General features: G+C 36.7%; 1 protein-coding gene across 1 annotated transcript; it reads right to left on the reverse strand.

Moving 5' to 3' along the window:
• Positions 1 to 20,874: 20,874 nt before the first annotated feature.
• cd83 (CD83 molecule) lies at positions 20,875 to 24,651 on the reverse strand. Its single transcript, XM_056474829.1, has 5 exons — positions 24,458 to 24,651; positions 24,264 to 24,379; positions 22,307 to 22,544; positions 21,755 to 21,867; positions 20,875 to 21,663 (listed from the first exon to the last, which is right to left on the reverse strand). Exons 1-5 carry the CDS (start codon positions 24,546 to 24,548, stop codon positions 21,538 to 21,540), a joined length of 684 nt encoding a protein of 227 aa, XP_056330804.1. The 5' UTR covers positions 24,549 to 24,651; the 3' UTR covers positions 20,875 to 21,537.

Here is a 24,651-nt window from a genome sequence, read left to right on the forward strand (position 1 = left end):
ACTGTACTGGCTGAAAAACTTGGGTGGCTGTTTAAAAGCATTCAACCACATGAGAGTTGTACAAATGTGGATGAACAAAACTAAATAAAACTCCTTATAAAATCATAATACCAAGGCCAAAGACACAAAACTAGCACTTAATATATGTAGCACACTTAATATCTGTTGGAATCACTTAAAATCATTGGAATCTATTGGAGTTGCATACAACGAATTCTGTCAGAAATGTTGCTCAAGTTATTGTGTATTGTTTTGATAGCAGTTGAGCAACTGTCATGCTTTGTGTGTGCATGTTCAGAATAATAGTATTTAAGTTATGCTGCTTCCACACAAGTTTTTACATTTTATCTCACTGCAATTTGTAACTTTTTGATTTAGTGGCCAATTCATATCAACATGATCTCATTTGAAAATTTTTGCATGATTTGCTTAGCCCCCGATGATGGTTCGGTTTATTGGTGGGGTTTGGGGACATGCCTCCTTTAAAAAAAAACATGTTTTTGTATGAATGAAACCATATCAATTCAAACGAATTAGCCACTTTTCTAACAATATGTAAAATAGTTAAGTTTCCTTGTGAGATCTGGATGTCTAACATATGACTAATCATTAGAGGCATATTTTATATTTCAGAAACAATGAGATTAGCTTGCATTTGACCCAAAAATTGTCATTAAGTGGTTGGCCACCCAGCAGACACACAACATCATATAACGTTAATATTAGATTAGATTTAGGTCATCAGCATCCAATGTTATTTTGATGTCCAAAAATGACGTGAAATGACATTGATATTTGGTTGATTTTAGGTTGTGTTGGAAATTGCCCAGAAACCAATGTCTAGCCAACATCTAAAACCAACGTCATATTGATGTCAAATACTGACATTTATTTGTCAGGTATGGCTACCAAAATCCAACGTTTGATAGACGTCATATTGGCAACATCCACACAACGTCAAGCTGTAACATAATTAGAATTTGGTATTTGGTTGTTTTTAGGATGCATTGGAAAGTAACTAAAATAAACTGTCTGTCCGATGTCGAACATTGATGTTGGCCTGACGTTGGTTTCTGACGTCAACCTGATTTTCATTTCCAAATAAAATGCAACATTCCACGATGTTGGGTTACAATGTCAATTTGACGTTATATTGACGTCCTGTGCCTGCTGGGTACATAGCATAGTGAATGTTTATTTGTTATCTTACGATGCTACATTTTGTTCTTTGTGAAAATAAAGCTCATAATCAGCTGACTTTATAAAAGGGGTACTTTATAAATTGTGAAGGCCGCATCAGATCCAAGAGCCTCACATGTCCTGAAAAGTGATGCCAAAAATACTTGAACAGCCCCTGACTTTTTTTTTTTTTAGCATAAACTCTGTGGCTCTCCATGTAAACGAATGGGGCGTGAGCTAAAAACAATTACAAATTTGGTTGTAAGCATCAGCATTTATTTGCAACATTTGAATTCCCTTTAGCTACACTGGAAATAAATGGAGAGATGTCCATATTTTTCCAGGTGTTCAGCATACTTTATTGTATATTTAATCCGCACATATTAAAATTGCTGTTGTTTGCACTAAAAGTGAAAAAAAAATCTAATTATCATGATTTAAAGTCGAACCATGACCATGTGTCCAGTGGAAGTGACAGCCAATTATGATGCGATTGACCATGAATAACGATAAATGCGATTAACTGCATTAGTAAAATTTCTAAGAGGTTGTAATTTGCTGCCTGTGAGATTGTTATGTTTTTATCTTAATTCTCTGACGTGGGTGGCAGGACGCGAGAATTTTGAAACTCTGGAAAATGGGTCGTTTGCCAAAAAAGTTTGAAAAACGCTGTGGTAATAGCTTGCACAAGATCATCTAGTACATGATATTAAACCCATTTAACACAAGCTGACAGGAATTAGACAGTTAATGTAAATCATCTTATATAACCGTGGCCCTTTGTGATAAAAGTTGAGCACATCAGCAGACGCATGATCATATTCACAGTTCTTGTTCGTTTAGAGGGAATGTCGTAACATGGTCAGGCTCCACCAAGTGCAAATTACTCCAAGTTATAGACTTTAAAGTGATCCCTTCCTCCTTTTCTTCATTCGTGGAGCCGAACAGATGAACTTTGTATGTATAGTGTTTCTTATATTTAAATGTTCAAGAGGACCGCATTACCTTTTTTATGATTTTGATTGTAATAGGGTCTTATCAAAACCAGATGTACGTAGTAATAACAGGCAGCTGCATAACTCAGCCTCAGGGCCTTTCCTTACATTAAAAAAATGAGCAAAAGGAAAACTTCCACATGCTAACATTTACACAGTGATTTCTTTTAATTGCACTCTGCTTTTTAATTTGCCTCGGACTGATGCTTTTAAAAATGCGCAGAAGGTATTTTATTGAAGTTTTGCCTAACTCTGGGCTGCGTTTCCATGCATGTCCTTCTCGCCATAGTGAATACCTGGCAACCTGCATTCCTCATTTCATTCCCAGAGTCAAATGTGTCACACGGCATGTCGAATGAGCAGGCTTCCGTCAGGTCTTTGCTTCAAAGGATTACTGTAAATTAACATTCCTTATGTTGGGCTGCATGGACAAGTCCCAGTGAATCATGTTCGAGGCTCTGGTTGCAGCCTGGACCAGAGAATGGAGGTTTGAAGCTACATAACTTGAAAAGAAGCATTGTGTTGAATGCAATGCTTCTTGAAAGTTTCAGTGATGATGAAGAACCTTTAAAGGGATAGCTCACCCAAACAAGACGAATCAATGTTATTTTACTCACCCTCAGGCAATCCAAGAGTACAGTAGGGGACTTTTTTCTTCAGTAAAACATTGAAGAAGATTTCTATCTGAAACTGTGGGTTTTTTGGAGATTCATGAAATTACAGTCATTGGTACTTACAATACCAACAACAGCACTAATAATAAGAAAAACATGTACAGGCAAATCAAAATGAATTCCTGTGACTCCTGATGATACAGGTCTGCCTTATGAAGGTTCAAACTGATGCTCTTTTCTACATCATAGTTTGCAGCATCCAGGTTAAACACAAGTACCATTTTTTTCTCTTTGAACATACAATGTAATTTGTGCATGCTTAAGTGTCATTATTTTTTTATATTTGGTTTTCATAATTTTTGTGTGTGTCTTTGTTTTGTGCATTTTATGACCACCAAGTTTCACGTTTTCAGTTAAAATCATTTTTCAGTGTTCTACCAAAGAAATAAAATCACCTACTGTACTGTATCTTGGGTAACTTCAGTAAAGTAACAGCAGTTTTTCATGTTTCAATTAAATTATCCCGGATGAGCCCCCACTTTGTTACAACCTCTCTTTAAGAGCCCCTATTATGGGTTTTTAAAAATGACCTTCCATGCACTGTGTAACACACCTGCATTGTGAAAACATTCATCTGAGGTTTAAATCTGAAAGTGCAAATTTTATTATTTTTTTATAAAAGATTTAACTCAGAGTTGTTTAAATGACTTTTCGTTCCTGTTCGTATCGAGGTTGACATGAAACAGTACCAAATATGTTCTGTGCTGGATCCGGTAAAACGTGAACGTGCCTTTCCCTTTAAACACTAGCTGAGTGCGGGTGTGTGTTGGACTGATCATGACTAAAGATGAGTAAATATTAATGAGTAAACGTTCTAGTCATTGATGCAATAATCTACCCTGCAACAGGGCATTCGTCAGCGTTTGTTAAAGGAAGGATCAGAACAGAACAGACTATTGATGTTTGGGACTTTGTCAGAACTTGACAGGAACTTTATCAGAACACAGCTCATGGATCAGTTTCTTCCTCCATTTCACAACTCTAAAGGGCATCACACATCGGATGCACCGCGACACAGCGCGCACATGACAGTTGAAAGTATCGCACACCAGACACGCACATTCGCATGCTATTTAAAATGAAAGTAATCAGATGGCGCTCTGTGGCGCGGCAGAAATATGAACAGTGTCCTGAGTCATGGCTGAGCACAGCAGACAGCCGCCGACTTGCGGTGCAGATGTGTGTACCCTGATAGAAACCTATGTTTAGAATTCTGAAATGCATGGCCCTGCGTGGCGCCGATGCTGCGCGTCGCCGAGCGGTGCTTCTGGTGTGCGACCTCCTTAAATAAGTGCGACTAAAATGGTTGCCTCCTTGTTTTTTTCCACGCTTGCAAAATATGTATTTAATTGTGTTTTGTTACTTGTAACCACTCCACATGGCTTGTACTTTATCTGGTTAACGCTTTATATTCTCATCGTGTATACAACCACGTAAAAAAAATGCCGTGTGCTGCTTTGTTTACGGATTTAAATGCATTTGTGAGCTTTGTGATTCTCTGCCATTTGTCATTGCTATGGCCACCGTCAACTGTTCCTTCACACGTGCTGCAGTCAAGTTTCAAAATAGTTCAGCTTTTGCCACTGTGTGGATTAATACTGAATGTGTGTCATGGTTAGGAATAGAGCAATATGCTGGTGTTAAACTGCATTGCTATAATGCTCTCCTGCATTGGGCTCACACATACACTCTGCACTCTGACTATAACAATGTTGATAGGCCATGGTGGGCATTTTTCACTGTCTCATGCTTAACGCAGTCGACCAATCGCAACCGACTCAGTCATCGGACCAATCAGCGCAGATTAGCATTGCACTAAGAAGGGATATGGGAACAAATGAATCGCTGAAAAAATCATTTGGGAGTCGTTGGAATTATAAGGTAAAAATAAATGCATATTATAAGACAATGAAAGTGTTTTTTGACCTTGCATGCATATCAGCCTGTTGTTGGAGACCCCCAAAACTAAAATATGACCCTTTTATAACGCAAAATAGGGGCTTTTTAAAAGAGAGATAAAGCAACATAAAAGAATTGAGTAAGCATTATAAATGTTTTAAATTGATTTATTCTTAGCCAAAACAAAATAACGATAACAATATTACTCAAAGACGATGAATAAACTAATATCAAACAAATAAATCTCCAAAAGAAAAAATACACAAACAAAACAAAGAACAACAAAGTAATGCTGGCTGGTTCAAAAGCTAAAGCTGAATCTCTTCTCCTCCTCGTTGGCGTCTTTTAAACTTCTCCCAATTAGTCCCCAACAACAAGCAGGTGCCTCCACCTACGGAAGAACTAGAAACAAGAGCCAAGAAAAACAAGGTAGGGTTAATCAAAAAGAAAAACACAAATCAAGCCAATGGCTGTAACAGAAACTTTTCCTTTAATACTCTTTATCATCACTGAACATTTTTACATTGCATCTTTAAAAAGTCAACTACATCTAGCAGGGTTTTAGTGTGACGATATTTAAATTAACAGCAAATTTAAAATTTTAGACTTTGGATACTGTGCTTCCCAATACAAACCAACAAACAAAAAACTAAATAAAAGCAGCAGCATTTTTATGAGCCATGACCAGAACCGTATCCTCATCATGTTTTTACAGCTACAGCTATATTCATCCATTAATCCAGGTATTAAGACCATCTGTCTGGCATAGTTGATTTAAAACATCATAGTTTGGACATTGATAAAAATGTGTGTGGTAAAAAAAATTGTTCCAAATTCTGTTCTTTCCTGACAGGACACGTAAACCTCAACCATCTCTTGATTTAAAAAAAATGATGAGGATAGCATAAGATAAATATTGTGAGTTTATTTATGGTTATGAGCTTCCAGTGGCGGTTTCTTCCAGAGGTTCTATATTTCCTGCTTTCAGCTCATGGAAATGAGGGATTGAGGGCTTGAGGAATAGCCCGGACCTCAGACCTGCAATAAAGCAGCTTTGCAGGATGACAGCAACGGCACCATCCACAGCCGTCCTCCAAGAGGAAGAAAGTGGGCAGAGGGGAGATGTGCGTGAGAAGAACAAAACCCAAGAAAAACAAACGCTGATCTGAAAAATGATGGTGCAGGTTTAACCCGAGAGTCACGGAGCTACTGTATGTCTTCCTCAGCCCTATACTGAACCTCAAATTTCCATGTGAAAAAGTCAGTGCATAGTTGGAAAGCACTAATCATGCTACTGTAGGTCTGGTGTAGTGCATTTAGCTACTATTAAAAGAGTATTATGTGAAATCACCTTCAATGAGTACTCAGGAATAACTAAAAATAGGTCACTATTTTGATGGTCCTCTATTTAGAAATTCTGTTGACTAAGTGATTGTCGGCTATAGAGTATTAGTAGACTGCTAATGTCTGTTAACACTGTTTTCAAAGACATTCTCTTGACTTTAAGAGTGTTTTACACCTTATTTAGTTTGGTTGAACTAGAGTTGGTTTTCCCTCTTGGTGTGGTTCGTTTGGGCAGGTGTGAATGTAGCAATCGCACTCGAGTGCGCACCAAAAAAGGACCAAAATAGCATATTGAGACCTCTTTGAAGAGGTGGTCTCTGTACAGTTTCAAATTAACCCCGGAGCAGTTCGCTTGTGGTGAGAACATGATCTGAACTAAAAAAAAGACCCAGCCGCAAAAAGTATTGCACCTTTTTTAACTAGTCCAGCTGCTATAGTCCGATGCGCTGTCCCATCTTATGGAGTGTGGATGAAAAATATTTGTTTACAGCGCTTTACCAACAATATTTAAACAGAGAGAGAGAGGAAAAACATTACCTGATGGATCGTTGGTAATATTTCCGGAAGTGACTTGCGATGTGCCTTTGCCGTTTGCAATGCATTAAAACATTGTTTTCTAGCTGCAGCCGCACTTCATTCTTGAAATATATAGTTTGTCTGAAGTGATTTATATAAACTATATAGTATACTATGACCAGGAATACAATCGGCCAGCGCAGTCATCCCTCCTTAATAAAAAGTGTCATTTTGTTTCTGCTGGGTTGTTTACTTGAGGGATTTCTATTGCCATTTTCCCGCACGTTAATTCTGCCCAATCGAAAAGCAGTTTAGTAAATACGTTCATATAACATCTGGCCAATGAGTGACATGGATTTTGTTAAATGACTGCATTTTGGTTCTTTTCAACTGGTTCAGACCAAAGCAATCAGTGTGATGTGAAAAGTACCCAAAAACGGCAGAAAAACAATGTATCATTTGTTGCCCTTAGTCCGGACCAAATGAACTGAACCAAAGATTTGAAAGCACCCTAAGTATGTTTGCAAATGTCAACTTATTTTGCTAACCTTAGTTCTAAATCTAGCTCAATAATTCTCCAATGAGAGTTATTTGACAAAGTAATTAAATAATACAAAGAATAAGGGGATCATCAAAATAAATTGTAATCTGAAATTAAAATAATTTACCCACCATTATGCTGTTGGAGCTCATCAGTGGATCAACCTTCAACAGGGACCTTTGTATTAACTGAACTGAATTTCAAAAATGGACAATTATTCTGAACTGAATCATTTTCATTTTTATGTCAACTATATCTTTAAGCTGTTTTTGACCTAGTCTACACTGTAAAAAGCACAGAAATTAAAATCTTTTGAGTTGAATTGAATTGTTACATTTCCCAGAGATAGGTTGCAGCTGAAAGGGCATCCGCTGCATAAAACAGCGGTTCATTCCGCTGTGGCGACCCCGGGTTAATAAAGGGACTAAGCCAAAAAGAAAATGAATGAATGAATGAATGAATTGTTACATATCCATAGTATAGCTCACGTCTCGTTTGCATAAATGGCGCAACTGACTGTGAAAATGTAAGACTCGTGTTCTGTATGTAATGTATTTACTCTAAGTATGTGGGGTGAACAGAAAAGAGCAAGGAAAGTAGTTGTTTTGTTTTGCAATAATGTCAGTTTAAGTAACTTTTATTGTGTAAACAGCGTGAAACAATAATGTTGACCTTTTTACTTTAAAGATTTAAAGTGTGTCACGTTTCCTCTTGGATTTAACCTTTCTTTCTGTTGTTTGTTGATAATGATATAATATAGGCCTATTTACCTTTTGAATTGCCGCCTCGTGATAGGAAATCAAAGTTTATGGGGGTTTTAAATCGCTTTGACTGCCTGTTATTAGCAATACCAGCAAATGGCCTCGATTTATTTAGTTTTTCCCCTCGCTTTAGGGCATGTTGATGTTCATGTGGTTAAACTAAACAGACAACGCCATCTTGTGGTAAAGGTGAGGTAAATCGCTCTGTCGAGTGGAGTAGTTTAAGATGGTTTGTCATGTTCTGACAGAATTTAAAGTCTGTACAGCTATTGGTAAGTGATATTTAAATACCTTTAAATTCACTGTCTAGTTTTGTTTAGAAGTGATTGCTATATTGAGGGTGCTGGGGTTGAGTGTTAACTCAAATATGTTTATTTATTTGTGTACTTTAAAATAGCAAGAAAGTTCTACTGACCTGAGGGATGTTTAGAGGCTAGAAGATCATACCCAAGGCCAGACAGAATCTGCAGACATTTTTTGACATTTCTGCAGAGAATTTTGCAAAAAAAAAAAAAAATCTGTACAATGCAAATGCAATTAGATCCACTTATTTGGTAAACAAAGCAAGTCTCTTACATAATATCCCTACAAAACTTTACTTTACAAACTCTATTGTGCATGTATTATTCTAGCACAATAATATTAGTGAAATTAATTTAAAAGCTGAATAAATATAAATTTACACAAGTAAAAAAAATAGACTCAATGATAGGCTAAAATTCTGCGGATTTCTGCCCGCACAGATTCTGTGTGGGCTTAATCATATCTTTGCATTGTGCTTGTTTGGAATAGAATAAAACAAAAAACATTAGAAATTATGCCATGGTATGATTTCAAGATGATATTCTGCTTCTGGTGGAAGTGTTTTGTTGATGTAGTTGTTGACCTGTTTTACCTTAGATGAGAGAGCTTCCAAATATGAAGAGTTTCCATTACATATGTTGATTTATTTATTTATATATATATATATATATATATATATATATATATATATATATATATATATATATATATATATATATATATATATATATATATATATATATATATATATATATATATAATGTATGTATATGGTGTTATTTTTCATCTTCTCAGCAACACTTGTTTCTTTAAACAAAGTTCATACATATAGCCTATAGTTCATTGCTGTTAATTTACTCACCATTATGCCATATAAAAAGAGGTATAGGATTGAATAAGATATGCAATGAATGCAGGCAAAACAAAATGAATACCTGTTGTTCCGGGTGTTACAAAGATGTCTAAAGAAGCGAAAAAGTAAGTACTGTATGTGTGCATGAAACAATGTTGAAACTGAAAGCCTTAGCACGTGTTAAAAGGAATAAAAACTTCCGGACAAATAAGGAAGTATGTAGCGCAAACTCACGTGTGAGCTAACACTGTTTGTTTACAAGAGAGAGAGAATGCATGTGTTTTAATGTACAGTAACTGTAATTGTGGTTATCCCTGATGCTTCAACCTATGACAAAAGCTTTAGTCAAACAGCCATGTGTCATTACATGATGAGAAGCTCTCTAGACTGTTTTGAACATGTTGCCATTTGCAGAGGCTGTAAATTTAAGGTATTAATGTTTGAAATAATGTTTAGTTTCATACACACAGCAATCATTTAACTTCATTAGACCTGAAGTGAAGTTTATTTATAAACTAATTTCGAGAAGATCATGTGCTTAAGACTGTTTTCTGCTGCTCCCGCATCAGCGCATGATTGATTCTCCAATCAGATGATACTTAACTTACTATAAATAACCAGAGTTTTCTTATCTCAATATCTTTGTCTTGAAGAATCCCCCACTACCCACCCCTACTCCCCCTTCTTTTCAGATAGGCAACACGGCGGCCCAGTGATTAGCACTGTTGCCTCACAGCAAGAATGTCTCCAGTAAGAGTCCCTACTAACCAGTCGACATTTCTGTGCTGAGTTTGCTCGTTTTCCTGGTTCTCCTGTTTCCTCCCACAGTATGCAACTGAACATAACAAATTGATACCAAAGCCAAGCTCTTAGCGAGTACAACTCTCTTCAGCCATACTATATCTGTCATTAACCAGAAATGAGCCAGGGGGAGTTCATCGAGATCTACCTAAGCTCAAACTCCCTTCTCACCCTGCAAACGGGAGGGAGCCCAGGAAGCTCAGGGCTCTCTCCCAGGACAGCATGCCAAACAAGCTTTAAAATCAATCATCAGCTAAGTGTGAACTCTTGAATTTGTCTTCAGGAGCCTCAGGTATTACTTTTGCTTTGCCTTAACGTGTTTTTTAAGTGCCAGTAGCCAATTATTTACATTTTATGAACACCAAGGACACAGTTTCAAAAGAAAATCTTCTTTAATGCTCTACTGAAAGAAAAAAGTCACCTACATCTTAGATAGCCTGATGGTGAGTAAATCAAGCAACATTTTAATTCTTATTTAAACTATTTCTATAACACTTTCTCCAATGAGCCATAACTACATGAGAGATTACAAAGAACCTCAGGAGACTGTCAGAACTGCAGTAAAGCAATATTTCATGTTTATGATTTTAAAAACAGTGATGAAATATTTGTGTAGATGTTCAGCAGATGGACACCTTTATTCTCTGGCATTCTGAGTGGGATGATCATCATTGTTGGACTGTGGTCCTGCTCAAACTCATGCTGGTTAATTAGGAGTCCGGTGGGAGCCTAGCAAAGCCTCTGTCTAATGAAACCTCTTCAACCAAAGCCACAGTGTCTCCAGCGCATCAGGCCTACAGTAGCAGATTCACAGTAACGTCTCCATGTTATTATGCCTTCTCAGTAAGCAGAAAACCACACTGCTGTCTCTCCCCGGTCAGTCAAACACTAGACCCTCTGTCATCAGTTTAGCCATAGTAACACCAGTATCCAAGGATTACACCCAAACTGCTCCTCACACAATGGAGGACTTCTTCTGGCTTAATGAAGCGGATGATGTTTAATCCGGAGGTCGATGTGGAAAGTCTCATCACTGAGCTCTTGTCTACTTTAAAGGGATAGCTCAAGTGAAAATTACCTCTTCATTTATTCTCCCTCGTGTGGTTTTAAACCTTTATGAGTTTCTTTCTTCTGTTGAACACAAAATAAGATGTTTTGAAGAATGCTGATTGCTGGGACACATCGACTTCCATGGTAGGAAAAAAGTATGGAAGAAACCAGCATTTTTTTTTGTTTAACAGATGAAAGAAACTCAAATAGGTTTTTAAACAAGTGAAGGGTGAGTTAATGATAACAGAATTTTCATTTTTGGTGAACTGTCCCTTTCAGCAGGCACAGATCGTTAACATGACGTCTGATTGACGTTTAACCCCATTGTCGTGGGACGTTGCATTTTGTTTGGAAATGAAAATCGGGTTGACGTCAGAACCCATCATCAGGCCGACTTCAATGTTGAATGTCGGGCAGATGCTGCATTTTGGTTATTTTCCAACACAACCTAAAAACAACAAAGTATTAACGTATAATGTTACAGTTGTCGACCAATATTATGTCTATCAGACGTTGGATTTTGGTTGCCATACCTGACAAATAAATGTCAGTACTTGGTTTGGTTTGGTTTGGTTTAGTTTGGCTTGGCTTGGCTAGGTTTGGTTTGGTTTGGAAGATGTTGGCTTGACGTTGAATATTGGTCACTCTTCTACACAACCTAAAATATCAACATCATTATTGGACATCAAAATAACGTTGTTCTTAGATGCCGGCGACCAAAATCTAACATAATATTAACGTCTTATGACAATGTGTGTCTGCATTCAAACTCTCTGTGTGACTCTCATTTGGAGGATGGTGGGTCTCATGCCGGAACGAAGCCACAGACAACGCTCACTGCTTGAGTTGTTGACACAGACCCAAAAACGCCAGGCCATGCCCGACGAGAGGCCCCCTTTCCCAGCCTACCTGTCAGGATGTCCCGCGCCTGGAGGTAACGTGCCCGACCCGTTTATCTCTGACCTGCTGATGGGATTTTGATGCCGCGTGAAAACGTGGACTTAGGTTCTGGTAGTCTTGCGCCTGGTTTGCCCACTGGCCGATTGGAGCTCGTGTGAAGCCCCAGAAAGTGTGGCCAATTCCAGATAAAGGTGGCAGCCGCTTTAGCCCTGGAAGGGGGTCCCATCCATAATGTACCGACATTATAATCTGCCCCAAAAAGAATTTCCGATTCCTGCTAAAGGTGGAGGCCGGTTTGGCCTGAAAATTTAAGTCTTATGACAATCTGTGTCTGCTGGGTTTTTTCGAAAATATCTCCAAATGACAACAAATCAAGATACTAATTGAGAAAAAAACAGCAGTAGTGTTGGGGTTAATGCATTAGCAATTACATAATCAGATTACCTTTTCAGGTAACTAACAGCATTTACTTTGTTTTCCCTTATATTGACTGATGGCTCTATTTATCTTATGCAACTCTTCAGTAAATAAGAAGATCATATTTTAGTGGCTTACATTTTAGACACAATCTGGAATCTGAAGTTTTTGCTCTATTTTACCAATACACTAGTTCCAAACATATGCATTGCACTGTTTCAAACAACAAGCAGTGAAATGATATTTCATTACTGACAGATTCAGCTGCTTTGAACAAGTCAGTTGAATAATTTTAAAAAGTGCCTCATTCAAGTTTTTCTTTCTGTCACCTACTGACATTTTTACTTCCAAATTTACGGGTATATTTTAAATATCTATAGCCAAAATTTTATATTTGATATGTAAATCACCATTTAAAGTATGTACTTGCAATTATTACCTGCTTATAAATTACGTTTTATTATTTTAATAAGAATCTGGCTCAAAAGAGGTGTATGACAGCAGTGCTGAGCCCCTAAAGACAGCAATCCTATAAAATGTCTTCACACTGAGGAAGATGGTTAAGAAGAAGAAATGGAATGTTTTAATTTAATTGTGTTGCTTTTATTTATATGTATCTGGAATCCCACAATTGGTGATATACACTCAACGCCCACTTTATTATGTACACCTTACTAGTAGCAGGTTGGACCCCCTTTTGCCTTCAGAACTGCCTTAATCCTTTGTAGATTAGATTCAACAAGGTACTGGAAATATTCCTTGGAGATTTTGCTCCATATTGACATGATAGCATCACGTAGTTGCTGCAGACATGTCGGCTGCACATCCATGATGCTAATCTCCCTTTTTACCACATCCTAAATGTGCTCTATCGGATTGAGATCTGGTGATTGTGGAGGCCATTTGAGTACAGTGAACTCATTGTCATGTTCAAGAAACCAGTCTGAGATGATTCACGCTTTATGAAATGGTGCTTTATCTTTCTGGAAGTAGCCATCAGAAGATGGGTACACTGTGGTCATAAAGAGATGGACATGGTCAGCAACAATACTCAGGTAGGTTGTGGCGTAGACACAATGCTCAATTGGTTCTAATGGGCCTAAAGTGTGCCAAGAAAATATCCCCCACACCATTACACCACCACCACCTACCTAAACCATTGACACAAGGCAGGATAGATCTATGCTTTCATGTTGTTGACGCGAAATTCTGACCCTACCATCCGAATGTCGCAGCAGAAATCGAGACTCATCAGACCAGGCAACATTTTTCCAATCTTCTATTGTCCAATTTTGGTAAGCCTGTGTGAATTGTAGCCTCAGTTTCCTGTTCATAGCTGACAGGATTAGCACACAGTGTGGTCTTCTGCTGCTGTAGCCCATGAGCCTCAAGGTTCGACATGTTGTGAATTCAGAGATGCTCTTCTGTATACCTCAGTTGAAATGAGTGGTTATTTGAGTTAATGTTGCCTTTCCCAAACCAGTCTGGCCATTCTCCTCTGACCTCTGGCATCAACAAGGCATGTGCGCCCACAGAACTGCCGCTCACTGGATACTTTTTTTTTCAGACCATTCTCTGTAAATCCTAGAGGTGGTTGTGCGTGAAAATCCCATTAGACCAGCAGTTTCTGAAATACTCAGACCAGCCTGTCTGGCACTAACAACCATGCCACGTTCAAAGTCACTTAAATCACCTTTCTTCCCTATTCTGATGCTCTGTTTGAACTGCAGCAGATCGTCTTGATGTAAAGTTGCTGCCATGTGATTGGCTGATTAGAAATCTGCATTAATGAGCAGTTGGACAGGTGTACCTTATAACGTGGCCGGTGAGTTTATGTAACGCTTAACAGAACTTTGTATGGCAGGATCCGATCAAACATAAATACTTTTAAATACTCATGAATGCTCAAAAAATGTATGTAAATAAGATTGCATCTGGTTATTTTTGCTCTCGTTACACTGTGGTTTTAGTCTTGACTTGATCTACCTTAAGGTGAACCTCTACAACACTAGTAAACAGCATGTGTGACATTTTGAACAATTAAAGGGTTGGTTCACCAAAAATATAAATTCTGTAATTAATTACTCACCCTCATGTCATTCATTCTTGATAAACAAATTCAAATCTGAGAAAAAAAAATCTGAAAGCTTAAAGTTAAACCACTGAAGTCACATAGAATGTTTTGACCATGTTTTTGGTTCTTTTTCTAGTCTTTGAACGTCGCTGGACCATTGCTGTCTATGGAGGACGACAGAGCTCTGGGATTTCATCTAAAGTATCTAAAGTTCCCGAAGATGACAAAAGGTCTCGGAGGATGTAAACAAGAAGAGGGTGAGTAATTAATAAAAGAGTTTTCATTTTTCGATGAACTAACCATTAAGGGCACATATTTACCCCTTTTTACAAGATGTAAGATAAGCCTTTGGTGTCTCCAGAATGTGTCTGTAAAGTTTCAGCTCAAAATACCCATCAGATTATTTGTTATAGCCTCCAGAATCTGCCCATTTTTGTGTCTGAATCATAGACTGTAAAAGATATGGACGTAGTATCCGTGACGTCACCCAAAGGTTTCTGAACAACGCAAAAGAAGCTATAAGTAGGCGCGGCCAACCGGCGCCATTTTGTTCGCACGTAATCGCATCGACCCCGGGATACCAAACAAGGGCAAAGAGGCGGAGCGTAAGCGCGAGCGGAGCTACAGACGCCTGCTGGCATTTTGCTTAGACAGGCTTTTCTTTGGGAGAAATGCTTAATACTTCATTACCTGCGACTCATTTGTGTTCTGACCACATGTGCTTGGTTGTACACTATCAATAAAGTGTCTTTTAAAAACACTGTTGTAATACATTGAGCCACTAAAGCAATGTTCTTATGACGTTTTTCTACTGGAGGAAAACGCGAATTAATTTTAAACACTTCAAATATAGTCTGTTAGTAAATGCACGGCTATTTATAAAAAATCCAGGCATAACACTGTATGACAACGCTTCAGATGACTGTTCTATAGCCTACAGCTAATCAATCTGTCAGATTCTGGAGTGCCTTACAGGTCTAAAGAAAATTATAAATTATAAATTATCTTAAGTAAAACAAATACATTTATAGAGATGGTATATTGGTATGTAATTTCACTTACTTGGGAAATGGAGGCCACTTAAACAGTTTGTGAGCACAATTAAGTGCACACAGCATGCTATAGTATCTGACAATTACAGGAAATAATTCCAAAAGGCAATTGACAGTGTAAAGAAACATTAAACAAAACAAAAATTTGATATATATGCCGAGTTCAGCGGCTAATTAGCTGGAAGCAGCTGAGGTGATGAAACAGCAAGCAGCGAGACCTAGCTGTCACTCAAGTGGCCACGCCCTTAATTATGCAAACTTAATAAGACCTAATATAAAGCCCCTCACATTTGTCATGAAGGGTAGTTATATGAATATTAGTTATATGTACCAAAGCCATATTTTGTACCAGGCTGTAAACAGGTTTTTATCAGCTGTAATTTACCATTGCATTTAGAAATCATCTAGATTTCCTGGAGCCAGCCCCCAAAGCCGAGTTGATGAATTGCAGTTTTAGTTACTTCTGTATTGGCTTCACAAGGAAGAGCGGAAGGTTGCCGCTTGGTCTGAATGCATTGTAGCTGTTTTTGTAGGCTGTGGCTTTAAATCCAAGTGAGCATCTTTTGCCTTCCCACTGTTCCCACGTGAGTGTCTGCTTCTCATCATGCGTTACCTCAAATAAACTGCAGTCAGTAACAGAGACAGACTTGGATAAAACTTTTATTCAAGCCTTTCTGAAATGATGAGTCTGATAAAAATGCCGTTTGCAGTACACGCGGACACACACATGTATATGCGCATTTATTTCGACTATGCGGCCGTGGTAATTATAGCGGTTAAGAATTACATATTGATTTTATTACAAACAGGCTCTATATTAAAACTTTTATAAGAGAGATGGTACAGGCATTTTAATCCCAGTTTATTAGCAAAAAATGTTCTGTGGACCTGTGTATACATGTTGTTATTATAGAAACATGGCACCTGTCAATCAATTCGGTGGGCGGGGAAAACCGCACTCCTACGTCACGTTGCGGTGGGCCTCAAAGTCACTGGGATTTGGGTCCTATTTTAACATCAGGAAGTTTAAAAAAGGAGACTTGTTGGGTTTATATCACTCCAATATGACAGTGGACACACTATAATACACAGTTCTGTCTAAACAGCCAACAAAAGTTTTCATTTCTGTCAGAAGATCCTGGCATTTCTAAGAGGACATTTAAAGAATTAAAATCAGAAATCAATGAAAAAAGAATCATTTGTCAGCTTGCGTTCACATCTGTGCTTGACTGGATAAGTATCACATTTTTCACTCAACACACACTTAATATCAGCCAAGCCATTTGATATTTTAATTGGACTGGTGTGTTGAACAGCTTGATTGAGCGCCAGTCATATTATCAAATCCAGTAAGTGACTCATTGACGAATATAAGTCTAGTTTTATGTAAATCACAAGGACTTCATTTTGCATTTCCCAAACTGCCAGGTTTCCATTGGAGCATTATGTAAAGCGCGGTTTGGTTTGTGTTACCGTTCCATGAAAATATGACAGACCCAACAGGGGTTTCAAAAATGAAACACTCCATTTGAGCTTGAAAAAATACGAGCTAGAATGCTAACTGGGTGTTTGAGGTGAAAGTCATTTCTTATGTTGTGGGTCAGTGGTTGTGGCAATAGCAGTTTGTCTTACTTTTTTATTTATATGTTCAAGGCTTACTATTACAGTCAGATTGGCCGAGGAAGCCCATCATCAGAACCATCAATAACATCCACAAGTTTAGCGCTTGAATAATTCATAATAACGAAATGTCAGACAGGTTTGTGAGCTCATTTGCGAACTTGATAAATGCGCATGAGGGTCTGGTTATGCTCAGGGCAAATTAAAATGATTGAATTTACAGCTCCGTTGAAGTTAAAACCTGCAGAGTTTGTCTGGCTTCTGACTGTGGTTTGATACTCTGTAGGCTGAAGGGAGAAATCTACACTGTAAAAAATGCTGGGTTCCACACAATCGATTTGTGTTGGGGCAACAGGACGGATTTAGGTTAACTTATTGGTTTTCTACAAATTTAGGTGGATTTAGGATTGAATGTAAAACAATTAAGTAACCCCCCCCCCCCCCCCCCCTTCAAGAATTGTGTTGTTTCAGCTCATTTTACATATATAGTGTGATCAGACATTATATTTTGAGGGTGAAGTCTGCTATTTAGAAGCATATATTGTACAGTGCTCGTATATGAGTACACCCCATTTTGCAAATGATTATTTTAATGCATCTCTGTGATTATAGGTAATATGTATTGGTGCATTTGAACAGAACAGATTTATTAAACAAATATATTTATTAAAAGAATATTTTAGTCACAGAACATCTGTAAAAATGGAAAGATAATACATTTAAATTCATGCAAAATATTGCAAATATATATACAAACTACAACATTTCAACTAAATTGTATATATTTTTTGTTTCTCTTGATTTTATTTTTTTCTATTTTTGACAATTTTATTTAATATTTTTCCCTAACATACATTTTGGCTACTCATTTTTAACCGTTATTGTTAGTTATTTTGTTAGATTAGCTCCAGATTTGGCTTCAGTACTGACTAAATGCATATGCAAAAATATAATATTGTAAAGCATCCTATAGAAAATATTAATTTAAATCAGAGATTTGTTGGCTGGTGCCCATTTATGCTGAGCACTATAGGTAAAGTCTGCTTAATGTTCTAAATAAGTTTTGTGAAAAATTTACAACAAAAGGTTGCCATAACATGAAATAATGCTCTGATCTGTACTTACTTAATCTTTTCATTAACTTCTTGCTGACTGAGTAAAACCTAGTGGTTTAAAGAATAGTGACAATACTTAAAGATATTTTTTGCCATTATATAATCAGACAAGTATAGAAAAAAAATATTTTAAAAGTTATAACCATAATAATATAGCAAAGTAAATACCTGTTGTTGTTTCTAGCCAGTGAAGGAAAGAGTACTGAAAAATCATACTCAAGTAAAAGTACCATTACTTACCCCAAAATGTAGTGCAAGTAGAGTAATAGTATCTGTTGTAAATATTACTCAAAGTATGAGTAAAAAGTAGCTCTTGCAAAAAGTACTCAGGAGCAGTGAGTATAACACTGTGAAAGGTTGATGCATTAATTTGTGCATGTGTGTGTGAAAATGTTACATTCTGTAGTGCATTTAGTGATTGTTTAAGATCATTTGGTGATTTCAGACATCTGCCATCTCCATCTTCTCATGAGTGACATGCAATTTAAACAGTCTCTCAGTCATTGCGTGTAACGATTTTGTCATGAGGTTCTGTATAATGCAATTTGATTGGATGGCAGTCACAGAACAGATTATTCTACTTCTAGTACTCTACTTCTATTTCTTCCTACTAATAATAGTGTCTACAGGGTAAAGGAATATAGTGGAGTAAAAGCATCGATACAGCATTAATAATGTACTCAACTGAAAATAAAAGTACACATTTTTAAAACAACATAGTAAACTACAATTCCTGAGAAAAAACTGCTCAGTTTCAGCAGTTTGAGTATTTGTAATTTGTTACTTCACACCACTGTTTCTAGCACACCTTCCTACACTGAAAAAAAAAAACTATTCAAAGATGATTAATTGGTTTACTACTTTTTTTTAATGTAAGTGGTTGCAGGCAATTTATTTGGGCTGAGTTTAAACATACAAATGAAGTTAAACGTTACTAAATTTAATTTGTTGTTTTAAATTCAGCCCATATGAATTGTTTGAAAGTTTAGTTTAGTTTTGCAGAAATCATTTTTAGTGTATTAAAGGATATTGACCATACAAGGTAATTACTTCACATTGATTTTAATACTACATGATATTTAGACAGACTAAAGTCTAGTTAAGTTCTATATCTATACATGGTCTTATTATTTAGGCTATTCTGCCTAAATAAATGTGCAAAAAAATACTGGCTCTTGTACCCATTGTGTTAGCTGTCTCTTTAATCGTGTGTTTTATATCATAAATAAAATATAAATGCATTTATTTCTAATTTAACTTTTTTCAATTCAACTATAATCTTAATTGTCTTCTTTAATATGAGGCCAAGCTTAGATCTGGGCATTCAAGATTTAAAACAATTTATTCAATTCAATTTTATTTATAAAGCACTTTAGAACAAGACAGTTGACCAAAGTGAAAGTAAAACAAAGCGTGACACTTTAAAATACAAATAAATACACATAAAATGTCAACATCTCACGCTGTGCTAAAAGCCAAATTGAACAAGTGGGTTTTAAGCAGAGATTTAAAAACAGTAACGGCAGCTCATCCCACAATTTTGGTGCAGCCACAGCAAAAGCCCGATCCCCTCTGAGCTTTCGACTGGTCCTGGGTAACCCAGGAGGAGCTGATCTGCTGACCTGAGTGAACGAGAAGGTGTGTAGGGACAGAGAAGCTCAGAGAGGTAAAGACGTGCAGCACCATTCAGACACTTAAAAACAAATAAAGTAACTTAAAATGGAACCTGAAATGCACGGGCAGCCAGTGGAGAGATGATAAAATCGGGATGATGTGTTCGTATTTGCGTGTGCCAGTTAAAAGACGCGCAGCTGCATTTTGAACAAATTGCAGTCGAGAAATAGAAGACTGACTCACCCCAAAAATTCTGGGCATTACAGTAGACCAAGCGGGAGGTTACAAAGGCATGGATTACTGTTTCAAAGTGCTTGTGTGATTAAACGTGCTTACTTTTGGCCAGTTGCCTTAAGTGAAAAAAGCTAGAGCGAACAACAGACCGAATCTGTCTTTCAAGCTTTAGTTCTGGATCCATTTTAAAACCCAGGTACACAATCTCTGGTTTACAGAAACGACGTTGGAGCTTGGGCCAAACTCCATCACTTCGAGATGCCTCCAGCTGCAAATCAGAGTGAATGCTGATATAAAGAGAACAATATAGGGCCCAGAATAGATCCCTGTGGAATTCCATAAACTAGTGGAGTTTAATATTGATCATGTAATTTTCAGGTATGTGCTAAAAATTATGGCTGACCATTAATGGGTTAATCAATTCAATAATAGTTATTCAATTAATACATTGATCTTACTTTGATTACTGATTTTATTTAATATGTTAAGTGAATTAATGAATGAAATCTCTTGAAAATATGTAACAAAATGTTGATAGAGGCATTTTAATATGATAATGATATATATTTATGATGATACATATATTTAAAGTGTTGTTTTTATACATTTTTGTAAGGTTTAAACAAAGATCTGTTCAATTTATTCTTCCTAGAAAAGAATTTAGCATTAGTGTTTTTCGTTTTTATTTCAACCACTAGGGAGCGCCATAAACTCTTGTAATTTATGATAATCCTCATAATCTAAAGTGTTAGAATGGTGTTGTATTGACTAAAACATTATTTATTGCTGAAATGAATCAAAAAGATTTTTTTTTAAATTATTTATATTCATATGGGTAGACAAAAAAAACTGACCACATGCATTTTCTTTGGGAGAATAGATGACAAATGACCTCTACGTAAAAATATCAGAACAAATGTATCATTTGCATTGTTTTATTTCTTTGTTTTTACACACAGTCATTTTAAAATAAATCTACATATTAAAATTCAACATGATTTACATAAGAGGTAGTTTGTTTGTTTGTTTTTTTTTATGCATGACAACATTGGAAAAATAATGTCATTTCAAAATGATTTGAATTAGTTGTTTTCACACTGCTTTTTCTAGAACAGTAAGTACTGTAACATTGTTTATCAAACATGTCACACAAACACACTGTTTTAAGCTCAGTCAGTCTCCATTTTCAGGATCTTCACACCAAATCAACCGCAATGACACATCCGCAGTTTTTAGACCTTTTGCATCATTTTCCTCTTCGTATTCATGATGTATAGAAGCAGTTTTATCAACACAAATTATGTTGTTGATAATGCTGAATCCTGCTTCTTTATCTCCTGCCAACATGACATGTACCAACTTCCTGTGCCAACGGTCGTCTTGAGCTCTGTCTGCGTTTTGTTTTCCAATCAGCACTGAGGTCTGTTGCACAAAACGATTAGAAAAAACCCAGACTGCAGATTAAGCTTCGGTTGACAAAAACCCAAACTTGGGTTAAGTGGTTTCACAACACTCGACTTAAAACTTTCTCTGTTAACTCTGGGTTTAATCCAGGGTTCCCATTCTGGCTTTGTTAAGTATGCCTCTGGTTCCCATCACACATACACTTCAGGTAAAGTCTTGCAAATCAGATGATTGCTGGTGATCAAATTCTTGCCTGGACTTGGCATTTTCAGCAAAGAGAGCTTTTTTCTGCTTTGGGTTAAAGGTCTCATACACACCTGTGGTGAACAAGACTCTGGTAAATAACTTCATATGTGTACTTAAAAGTATTTAGAGGTTTTTATATTTTGAAATGGTTAAATGACTTACATAGCTTATGCCAAAAAACAACAAGCCCAGAAAGAGTCCTGCGATAGCAGCAATTTCCCAAAGATAAACAAGAGAACTTTTATTAAACTCCGTTCGCTCGACTGTTTGAGGTTCTGAAAAACAAATCAAATTCAACACCGTATTGTTAATTTGTCAGTCACGTTCATTGCCTATTCCCTATAGTACAAGTATTCAGTGGCCTTAAACTACTCTTAAATATTAGTGAATATTACAGCATTTAGATCAGGGGTTACAATCTCGGCCCTTGTGTCCCTGCAGGGTTTAGCTCCAACTTGCCTCAACACACCTGCCTGGATGCTTCAAGTATACCTAGTAAGACCTTGATTAGCTTGTTCAGGTGTGGTTGATTAGAGTTGGAGCCAAAATCCACAGAACACCGGCCCTCCAGCAACAAGTTTGATGACCCCTGATTTAGATGAATAACTTCAGGCAATGTGCTGGCTCAATAGTCAACTTGAGTTTGATTCTTAAAAGCTGGATTTTTTTATGTGACTTGTGTTTAAATACTTTTGGTGCTAAAAAAGTACTTACTGTAGACTGTCAGAATGATATCGCCACGCTGGTTCTGATGGCCAAGCGGAGCAGACAGAAAGCATCTGTATATCCCACTGTCTTCTGCTGTTACATTAGACAGAATAAGATTCTTTGAGTCCTCCAGAAGTACCACTTCTCGCTCGACACCGTTATATTTCTCCACTTTGCCATCATTTTCAGTGAGCCGTTTCCTCACAAGGCCAGTTAACTGCTGGGAAGGCTCTGCTTCATCAACCTGTAGAACAGACATTTCATTGACATTTAGATGAATCTTTGAAGGACTAAATTGGACTAAATTGTCAAAATGTAAAGGAATAGGCACTGAAATGTTTTTCTTGAACACTCCATACACGAGTGTACAATTAAATCATTATTTTCCAAGATTTAAACTTATATAGTATGCCTAATGCTGTATATAGACAGCATTAGAATACATTTTGGATTTGTTTCTCACCAGATTTTGTCGCTCTCCTGTTTAAAACAGTTTTGAAGCAATGTCTATGACAATAACATTGGCCTTGAAAAGATTAATTTATTAAATTAATCTTTCATCCTAATTAATTGCTTGTTTTTCCATGAAGAAATTTAAAAATATATAGCACTAATACACCAACCAGTCAACATAATGTTCATTAGTTAACATCAGTTAAAGCACTGGTAAATTTTAAGTAGGATAATAATGAAGTAACTGTGTTACTGTATAATCTGTCTGAATATATCCAGGTCATAAAATGTAGTAACTATGTTACTGTATAATCTTTGTTAATTCATGTTAGCTCAGTTCCATCAAATAATAAACACTGTATCAAAGGCTGTAGTAGTTAATGTTAAAATAATGCTCACAAATATTAAAAACATGCTTTAAGCACTTTTAATATTAAAATGATAGTTCACATACACATGAGTAGTGTCATTACGTTACCAGCATTCTTCAAAATACCTTATTTTGTGTTCATCAGAGAAAAACTCAGAAGGTTCAGGAAACATTTGAGTGTGAGTAAATGCTGAGTATACTCCCAAATGCTCCCAAATATTAAAAATGCTTTAAGCACTTTTCATGTTAAAGGGATAGTTCATATATGAATGAATAGTGTCATAACCATTTACCAACATTCTTCAAAGTATTATTTTGTGTTTATCAAATAAAAGAAACTCATAAAGGGTAGGAAACACTTGAGTGTGAGTAAATGCTGAGTATACTGTAATGTTTAGGAGAACTTTTCTTTTAATTAGCTACTATTATTAAATGGAACCTTATTGTAAAGCTTTTAATTTATTGAATTAATCTTTTGTCTTGATTTAACTGTTTATTTGCAATGAAGAAGATCAGAAAGTTATAGCACTAATACAACAACCAGCCAACCTAATGTTCATCCGTTACATCAGTTAAAGCACTGACACTTTTACTGGGATAATAATGAAGAAAACTGTGTTACTGTATAATCTTTGATAGTTCATGTTAGCTCAGTTCTATCAAATAATAAACACTGTATCAAAGGCTGTAGTAGTTAATGTTAAAATATTGCTCACAAATATTTAAAATGCTTTAAGCACTTTTCATGTTAAAATGATAGTTCACATACAAATGAATAGAGTCATTACCAGTTACCAACATTCTTTCAAATATTATTTTAGTATACATACATTTTTTAGGTGAACTTTTCCTTAAACTAATATAGTCACTTACTATTATTAAATTAGACCGTATGGTACCCTTTTTTCAAATGTTAATAGGCCTAATACACTTCTTAACCCATTAATTAATAATAATACATAGATTCATTATATGTACTTAAGTTTCAAGTTGCTACTTAAGTGACACTTTGTGACTATTAGGCTACGTTTTATCACCTGAATATATTCAGACAGTTTTCATTGTTCGACTGAAACCAGACGAGCGCATAGAAAATAAAAAGACACCAACATAAGGTTTAAAACATTTACAAATCTTCACCTTGTACCATATAACCGAGCGGTACCGGACGCCGGTCTTTGACTCCGCCGAGCAGCGCAGCACAGCGTCCTCCCCGGCGATGGCGCGAACCTCCGGCCGCTGAGCCTCCGCCACAACTGCGAATGAAAGAGGAGCTCATGTCAACCTGGATCAACAGAGTCTGCGTGAAAATATTTCCGCGGGTGGAGTCTTACCTAAAGTTACAAGACATACGATCAATTCCGAGAAGTGATGCATGGTTCTGACTGTTGTCCAAGCTGTAGCTAGTTGATTCTGGGCTGTCATTTATATGTGTATGAAGCAGTTTTACTTTCAACCACGTGCCTTTTGGTTTGAGGAAGTTATTATCAGCGAGGGATTCCCTCGCAGAGGGGCTGTGTCATGATTG

This window comes from Danio aesculapii, chromosome 16, assembly GCF_903798145.1.
Source record: "Danio aesculapii chromosome 16, fDanAes4.1, whole genome shotgun sequence".
NCBI classification, from domain to species: Eukaryota; Metazoa; Chordata; class Actinopteri; order Cypriniformes; family Danionidae; genus Danio; species Danio aesculapii.